The following is a 10,000-nucleotide window of genomic DNA, read 5'->3' as shown; positions in this document are numbered from 1 at the left end:
AAGCTCTCTGTCTCTCTTTCCTCACGTGTGTGTGCGTGCGTGTGTGTATGCGTACGTGTGTGTGTGTGTGTGTGTGTGCGCGCGCGCGTTCCTGTGCGTGTGTGTGTCTACAGGCTGACGGCGAGTGACATCATGGAGCCCAACCTGACGTACGTGTACCCCCACACCCGCGTGCAGTCGCTGGTCAGCATCCTGCGCACCACCGTGCACCACGCCTTCCCCGTGGTCACCGAGAACAGAGACAACGAGAAGGAGTTCATGAAGGGCAACATACTGATCAGCAACAACATCAGGTTCAAGGTACACGCTGCAACACGCACACATATATACACACACACACATACACACACACACACACACACACACACACACACACACACACACACACACACACACACATATATACACATACACACACACACACACACTGGGTCATTTCACGTGAAATCAGACACTTTGGGACCCGACCGACCCGGATTTCAATCATACTTGGTGTGCCTTTTTAGTAGCAAGGTAGCACCCCAGAACTGCAATGGTTTGAATCTGACACTAATATTAAGGGAGAAACAGACTAGGAAAGGTTCACATGTGAGGGTAGGACACTATACATTCAGCCTTGAATATATCAGTCAGTGTTAGTCACAAAAAGATGCCTGTGGTGTTATTTGAAAGCTCTTTTCTGGCTCTACATATTACACAATCAGCTTGGAATACAACAACTCTCAGAATATGAATTATGATAAATTGAAAAATTAAAAATTGAATATCTAGAAAAGCTATATTTTAAAATGGCCAGTTCCTTGTCCAAACGTAGCCGGCAATGTCATTAGCAACACCTCAAATGCTGGTGTTCGGTTCTTTATTCATTTCAGAGAGAATTTGACTCATAAATATGGCATCATACAGACCACTTACTAATAATATGGTAATACCATAGTAGCATCACATGACAAAACAAAAACAAAACAAAAATGGTCAGTTTCCATGGTCCCAGGTTTCAGAAACTAAGGCAGATGTCCATTTATACACACCAAATGATGATATGTGAATGTTTGAACATTCCTTCTCTGTGTACCTGTGTCATCTTCCCTTTACCGTACTTTAAAGAGATAATCAATGGCTACACTCTCATTTTGTACTCTACCAGTGCATTTGAAGCAGCAGCTGTGTCTTTTGTAGATAATGTATAAGTACGTCCCGTTGCAGTTACAGGTTCCACTACATCCTGATGATCCATGACAAGTCTATCTGGTCTGAAGGGAAAAGTGAAGGATGGAGATGGTCCATGAGGATGCAGGAAGTTCAGTTTCACCTCTCCAGTGCTCGACATACATTCCTCAACACATGCTAGCCACCAGTTGCCATCATATACAGCTACAACATACCCTTTGATGCTTGAAAATGTAACACATTCCTTTACTGAGCTCACTCTTTCAACTCTGCCTTCTCTGAATGCTGAAAATGGCCTAACTTCTACTGTGTCCATTGACAATGGGCAGAAGCTGTGTAGTTTTTGAGTAACTGGAATAGTTCTTGCAGATTCCAACCTTTTCAACAGGTTCTCAGCTTCATGATGGTACATCTCTGTTGTGGCAAACTGGCAATGAGATGCACCATCATGAAGCTGAGAACCTGTTGAAGAGGTTTGAATCTGCAAGAACTATTCCAGGTACTCAAAAACTACACAGCTTCTGCCCATTGTCAATGGACATTAGGCCATTTTCCGCATTCAGAGAAGGAGTTGAAAGAGTGAGCTCAGTAAAGGAATGTGTTACATTTTCAAGCATCAAAGGGTATGTTGTAGCTGTATATGATGGCAACTGGTGGCTAGCATGTGTTGAGGAATGTATGCCGAGCACTGGAGAGGTGAAACTGAACTTCCTGCATCCTCATGGACCATCTCCATCCTTCACTTTTCCCTTCAGACCAGATAGACTTGTCATGGATCATCAGGATGTGCTTCTGGTAGTGGAACCTAACTGCAACGGGACATACTTATACATTATCTACAAAAGACACAGCTGCTGCTTCAAATGCACTGGTAGAGTACAAAATGAGAGTGTAGCCATTGATTATCTCTTTAAAGTACGGTAAAGGGAAGATGACACAGGTACACAGAGAAGGAATGTTCAAACATTCACATATCATCATTTGGTGTGTATAAATGGACATCTGCCTTAGTTTCTGAAACCTGGGACCATGGAAACTGACCATTTTTGTTTTGTTTTTGTTTTGTCATGTGATGCTACTATGGTATTACCATATTATTAGTAAGTGGTCTGTATGATGTCATATTTGTGAGTCAAATTCTCTCTGAAATGAATAAAGAACCGAACACCAGCATTTGAGGTGTTGCTAATGACATTGCCGGCTACGTTTGGACAAGGAACTGGCCATTTTAAAATATAGGTTTTTTAGATATTCAATTTTTAATTTTTCAATTTATCATAATTCATATTCTGAGAGTTGTTGTATTCCAAGCTGATTGTTCAATATGTAGAGCCAGAAAAGAGCTTTCAAATAACACCACAGGCATCTTTTTGTGACTAACACTGACTGATATATTCAAGGCTGAATGTATAGTGTCCTACCCATTGACAGTAAATAGAATGGACGCCAAATCAACGCTATTTGCCATTCAACGCTTTGAAGCCAGATTTGGGAACATTCCAACTTACATTCCACCTTAGCAACGCCAAACGCAGGTGCTGATTGGACAACAACAAGACTTCTAACGGTCAATCAAACCATGTTCTGATGCTCATTGGTCAATTTAACTTTTAAATATCTCTCTAAAATAAAACATCACCACAAAAAATCACCACCCTGGTAAGTTGGAGAGCAAGGGGAACTACTAGTTGAGCGAAAAATGATCCCCCTGGAGTGGCACTTAAGGGAGATACAGGGTTTTATGTCTCTCATAGGAATGAATGGGATTTGGCCATTTTTTGGTCTTTTTGGGTCCAACCTTGGCTCCAACTTGGCTTCAACAATGAAATAGAATTTTGGCCTCCATTCTATTTACTCTCAATGGTCCTACCCTAAAATGTGAACCTTTCCTAGTCTGTTTCTCCCTTAATATTAGTGTCAGATTCAAACCAATGCAGTTCTGGGGTGCTACCTTGCTACTAAAAAGGCACACCAAGTATGATTGAAATCCGGATCGGTCGGGTCCCAAAGCGTCTGATTTCACGTGAAATGACCCCACTGTATATATACACACACACACACACACACACACACATATATATATATACACATATACACACACACACACACACACACACATACACACACACACATATATATACACATATACACACACACACACAGACACACATACACACACATACTGTATATATACACATATACACACACACACACACACACACACACATAGACACACACCTTCACCTGGACTGCAATATCCATCCTCATCAGCAACAACATTAGATTCAAGGTACACACTAGAGGATGACATTTTTCAGGAATTCCCGTGGGTCCCATGGGTCCTGCGGGATTCCCGCGGGATGGGAGTCAACATTTTAAAGAACGGGAGCGGGCAGGAGTGGGAATAAAGATGAATGGGAGCGGGCAGGAGCGGGAATAAAAATGAAGGTGAGCGGGAATGCCGCTTTTTTTTTTAAAAAAACAAACAAAAAAAGCCTCGTTTTTTTTTGTCGAAACCGGATTGGGGTTGATTTTGAGTGGGAGTGGACAGGATTGGGAGACATTCTTTTCAGGAGTGGATGGGATGGCATTTATTTCTTCTACTCCAGTCCGGGATAGCATGGTCCTGACCATCCCATAATACTAGCATTTCATTTCGTATTTATGGTCTGGCATTTGTTTGCTCTGAAGCGATTGTAGGAAGCAGGAAGTTTGCACTCAGTTATGGTTTGAAATTATTGGACACCTCTCACCCAATCGCTGGCAGTTACTCAACAACTACATAGCGCAGACCAATGGCTCTGGCGCAGATGTGTACGTCATTGTCACGAGCGTCCTCCCCCTTTCGCCCCCACGTGGGGGGCGTATTCGATTATTGGCTGTTTTTGCTGGGGGGGAGCGTTGCGATCAAAATTCTACTGCTCCAGGCACTCCACAGAGAAGCACGGCCAGACTACAGTAGTGGAGCCAATTCTTTGGCGGAAGTATTTAGGATGGCTCGCGAAGCTAAGTCCGGGATGGGACGGGATGGGATGTTTTTCTGGGACCAGGATGGGACAGGAGTGAAAATCCTCTCCCGTGTCATGCTCTACTACACACACACACACACACACACACACACACACACACACACACACACACACACACACACACACACACACACACACACACACACACACACACATAGACACACACCTTCAGCTCGACTGCAATATCTGTCCTCATCAGCAACAACATCAGATTCAAGGTACATGTAACACACATACCATGCACGCTTACACACACAGACACACACACACGCACACACGCATACACGCATACACACACACACACACACACACACACACACACACGCATACACACACACACGCACCTTAAGCTTGTCCATCCTGCAGCATTAGGTAATATTCAAGGTAAATGCAAGTGTACTTTCACACAAACGCACAGCCATGAACACACACCTTAACCTCAAGAACACCTTAACCCATTGATGCCTAAGGCACCTGCAAAAAAGGGTGATGAATGCCTGAGCCCTTTTTAAGAAAAGCTGTCCTCAGCCTATAAAAACCTAAATATCTCAGCTTCTGAAGCACGTAAAAATACACACTAAGTTGCATTTTAACGCTAAGACCCTCACCTTTCATCAGAATGTGTTCATTCATTTAAACAAGACAGAGATTTTTAATAAAGTTGTCTCAAATCTCATGAGCCTGAATGTTGCGTAATGCAGCTCCAGGCGCCAGGGCCAATGTTGCGCAACGCAACATCAGGCATCAATGGGTTAAAGGTAAACACACCCGTACAGCAACATCTGTTTCAAGGCAGTCACACACACGGGCGCACACACACACACAGCACCAGTTCACTTCACCATACTGCACCCTGTTGTCCACTAGGTGGAGGTGGTTGTCTACTTTCCCATCTAGCACACAACAGACATCGAGGGCAAGCTGACTGTGTGTGAGTGACCATTTAGGAAATTGCAGTGCTTAAAACCAGCACAAAAACCAAACCTCTGAGGCAGCACTTTCCAGTCACATTGAACCTTTTCATATTCCAATTCAACATCTCAAGGAAGTTCATGTTAAAGTTGTACTTATCCGTAAAGGGGAAATGAGGTTGTAGCAGGTATTAAAGCATTCAGAGCAGTCACCATATAATAAATAAATAAAAACAGCATAAAGACAGATACATGGGTCAACACAGCACAAGGACATAAGGCTCCCGACCATTTCACACAGAATGGGACCAGTACACAGAGTAAAAAAATAAAATAAAAACAAAATTATGAAATAAGATGATAAAAAGCATAAGATAAAAGATCAAAGCATGGAGAGTCGAAGAGTTCATACCAATCCAAGAGTAAATGAACAAAAATGCAATTAAAAGGGTGCAGGAGGACGCATTGTTTGTGTGAGTTTATCATATTTATGGCTGCGCAGGAGAATTTGTAAATAAAAACAAATTAAGAAATAAAAGCACAAGATTATCAATCAAAGCATGGAGAGTGAAAGACTCCATACCAGTCCGAGAGTAGATGTGAAAAAATGCAATGCAAACAGTGCAGGAGGACGCATTAATTGTGCGAGTTCATCATATTTATGACATTAATGTGCAAATAAAGGAGCATTTGTATCTCTTGGTCTCCCATGATGGCATCACGCCCATTACAAGACAGCCTTCTGTACTCAGTGCTGTGCTGTGCAGATGTTGACCTCTTTTGCTGCCTGGGCATTGCTATGCATCACATATGTCAACATTTATAGTATAATGTAGTGTTGCAGCTGTTCTCATCCCAAAACACTGACAGGAGACAGGGGAGCATAAACATGACTTTTATACAAAAAGTCCACAAAAACATACTATTTAATATTTAATTGAGGTTTGCAGCAGCTGTTCGCAACTCGAGATGCTTCTTAAATATAATCTTTTGTGTGTTTAATTTAATGTTTAATATAGATTTGCAGCTGTTTGCGTCACACATAATTATTTGACTTGTTAATTGGCACTGTCAGCCTGTCGTCATGAGCTGAGTGTTAAAATTGTTGATGTCCGCACTGGTGGGAAGGTCACATCACATCTCATTTGTTTCTCTCTCTCTCTCTCTCTCTCTCTCTCTCTCTCTCTCTCTCTCTCTCTCTCCCTCCCTCGCTCTCATTCTCTCTCTCTACACCGCCAGCACTTGTGCCTACTTGAATCCATCTCCTCACGGACAACCAGTCAAGGATTACTTTGATTCACACACTGTCTTTGATTCAAGTTGTGTCGTGTTGCATGTTTTGTAGTTCAGCATGTCAGCCGTACCAGTGTAGAGTAGAGTAGAGTAGAGTAGAGTATCGTTTATTGATCCCAGGGGGAAATTAAGGTGTCAAGTAGCATACACACATACATAAATAAAGACATTGCCCACAAGACATAACACACATATTTACACATACAATAATCATATATAGCTCACTGTTACATACATTTTGCCAAGACATCTCTCTCTCACACACACACACACACACACACACACACACACACACACACACACACACACACACACACACACACACACACACACACACACACACACACACACACACACACACACACACACACACACACACACACACACACACCAAAATATAAAGTGTTAAGTGTCCACAGTGTGATTAACAGTACACACTGATAACTATGTATTCTGTGTCTGTATCCCTCTGTTTGTGTGTGTTTGCAGAAAACGAGTGTGTTAACGCGAGCGGGCGAGCAGCGTCGGCGGTGCCAGTCGATGAAGTCGTACCCGTCCAGCGAGCTGCGGAACGTGTGTGATGAGCAGGCGGCCGCAGTGCCCACTGAGGAGGGACAAGACATCCTACAGCAGATGCTGGAGAGAAGGTACACACACACACACACACACACACACACACACACACACACCCTGAGGAGGGACAGGACATCCTACAGCAGATGCTGGAGAGAAGGTACACACACACACACACACACACACACACACACACACACACACACACACACACACACCCTGAGGAGGGACTAGACATACTGCAACAGATGCTGGAGAGAAGGTACACACACACACACACACACACACACACACACACACACACACACACACACACACACACACCCTGAGGAGGGACAGGACATACTACTGCTGATGAGAGAGAGAGACAGACAGACAGACAGACAGACAGACAGACAGACAGACAGACAGACAGACAGACAGACAGACAGACAGACAGACAGACAGACAGACAGACAGACAGACAGACAGACAGACAGACAATTCAAACATCAAGCACCAGCAGATGCTAAAGGCACACAGATATATGCACGCGGACAACTCATACACACAGATTTCCCCCTGGGTTTCCCGTTCATCATTCTCAAAACACTCTACCTTCCCTCTGCCATTTCCCTTCACTTGTTCACCTTCTGCCATTTTCTCTAACTTCACCGTCTTCACCTTCCCTTCACTCAACCTTCACTTGTTCCCTTGTTTGTGTGCGTGCGGGCATGCCATCCGTGCGTGCATAGGTGTAGGTGCATGTTTTGTTTAGTTTAGTTTAGTTTAGTTTATTGGTTTATTTGACAGGGGCCATGCACAGGACAACTCCAGTACCAGAGTTAGCTCCAAAGTTAATTTGCATCCGTGGTCCCTGGGCAAGAAACTATCAAATAATCACATACATTAAAACATGGACAAATGTTATACACTAAAAGCAGTCATATCACACTAACATACCACACTAAAACATAATAAAGCAACAAATTCAAACACAAAACCACATATGACACCTGACAGTACATATAGCAGCACACAGGTTAATGATCACATGTTTGCTTAGTCGTCAGCCATACTTTCAAGGATAGTTTGTTTTGACATTGCTGAGTGGAGGTGCAAATTGCACACCAGAAAAAGAGGTGCTGGCAACCAGTAAAACACTTGCAGGAAGAGAGAAGTGCTGCACACTCTTGAGTTGTTTCAACAAGTTTTTAATGTGACAACGTTTCGGCCTGTCGGCCTTCCTCAGGTCACGTGACGTGTTTTGGCATTGCAACCACAGACCTACACCTGGGTCAAAGACGTTCAACATGTCCTTCAGTGCAACGGATACTTTTGCTTACTGAAAATGCAAAGAAGAGATTTTTTTGAAATTATTTTTTCATTCATGCATTCACTTTTCAGAAAAAATGTTTTGAAATGTCATGTTTTTCACAGTTACAGTAAGCAAAAGCATCTGTTCGCACTGAAGGACAGTGTCATGTTGGACGTCTTTGACCCACCTACACAGACTACACCTTACTAATGTCAGCCACTTGAGTCTTAAGTGGCTGTTGAATGTGATGTAATGACAGCTTGGCAGTAGTCATGTATAATTGATGGCCTGATGAGACGCTGGGGGATTTGAGGTGATAAGTCAATATGTCGTTGTCAATCAGTAGACCCTTCAGTCCAGATAAAGTACTTCAGCTCTGCTTATTAATGGTACCGTAATGGATTCCTCACACTGCTTCTGACAGTACTGTGGAGCACTATCCAACTGTAGAGTTTCGCTTGCCCTCACACCTTGGCGGTACAGCAAACACATAGTGTATTTGCCTATGGATTCAACAGTGGATAGAATGACAAAATATAACTTGAATTGTGATCAACAGGTGGCAGAGGAAAAGTTTGTAGTGTGCACTGTTGTATTGAAAACAATGGAAACGCAGGAGATACTTCAGATACTTCGGGACTTTTTGTGAAAGCTACATACACTGTTCGTCTTTTGAGTACTCATTATGAACCGCTGATTCAGAGCATCAAAATTATGCCAGGGATTTTACTTTCTGAACCAAGATACTGTGTTGCGGTAAAGGTACACTGTGTAGGATGATGGCCAGGATGGAACTGTTCTGCCTATTCTCAAATTAGATCTTTTCTTGAGTATTTGCTAATCATTTATCAGATATTTGCCAGTTTGTCTAATCAAATTTCAGTAGGTTTTGCAGCTAAAAATTTCTTTTTTTGAAATTCAAAATGACATGGAGAAGAAAATTGCAATTTTCACAATAATAATTAATAATGAATATTTTCGTAATAAATACTTAGAATTTTATGGTGGTGGTAAGTATTCGTGAAAAAGATAACATTTGTGAATGGGCAGCATGAATTCTGGAAATAAACTACTAAAAATATTGTAATATTGTGATTTCTGTTGATGTTCCCCTGTAGGCACCAGCCGTACCCCAACCTGTACCCAGACCAGTCTCCCAGCGAGGACTGGACTATGGAGGAGCGCTTTCGACCTCTGACCTTCCACGGCCTCATCCTGCGATCGCAGCTCGTCAACCTGCTCATACGCGGAGTCTGCTACGCAGAGAACCAGTCGGTCAGTGTGTGGAGCGGGGGGAAAAAACCTACCTACCTAACCCTTCTTTGCATCTGGGTCAAAGACGTCTTTCAGTCATTCAGTGTTACGGACACCTTCCGCCGACTGTAACTGCAAAAAAACGTGATTTTTAAATTGTTTCAAGTGAATGGATGACAACCGAGGCTTTCATGAATTCCCTGTAACAATAAATAAATAAAAAGAGTCATGTTTTTTACAGTTACAGTCAGCAGAAGGCATCCGTTACACTGAATGACAATGCCATTTTGCACGTCTTTGACCCATCTGCACTTGTTGTTCTGTATATTTCCTGTGCACTTTGTATCTGCTAGTGATGTTGGCTATGATTATGTCCTCTTTTGAAAGTCTCTTTGGTTATAAAGCGTCTGCCAAATGCAATTTAATGTAATGTAATGTAATAATGTGTGGAGAAAACAGGCAGACAGGCAGAC

The 10,000-nt window shown here is 42.7% G+C and overlaps 1 protein-coding gene across 1 annotated transcript in view; it reads left to right on the top strand.

Moving 5' to 3' along the window:
- clcn6 (chloride channel 6) overlaps nt 1-10,000 on the top strand; it is a 59,915-nt gene that overhangs the window by 40,418 nt on the left and 9,497 nt on the right. Inside the window, exons 20-21 of the mRNA XM_063209568.1 lie at nt 6,992-7,050; nt 9,392-9,548. Coding sequence (XP_063065638.1) covers nt 6,992-7,050; nt 9,392-9,548 — 216 coding nt within the window. The remainder of the gene's footprint in view (nt 1-6,991; nt 7,051-9,391; nt 9,549-10,000) is intronic.

Source organism: Engraulis encrasicolus, chromosome 10 (assembly GCF_034702125.1).
Source record: "Engraulis encrasicolus isolate BLACKSEA-1 chromosome 10, IST_EnEncr_1.0, whole genome shotgun sequence".
In the NCBI taxonomy this organism is placed as follows: Eukaryota; Metazoa; Chordata; class Actinopteri; order Clupeiformes; family Engraulidae; genus Engraulis; species Engraulis encrasicolus.
This window is presented reverse-complemented; position numbering and strand designations above follow the sequence as displayed.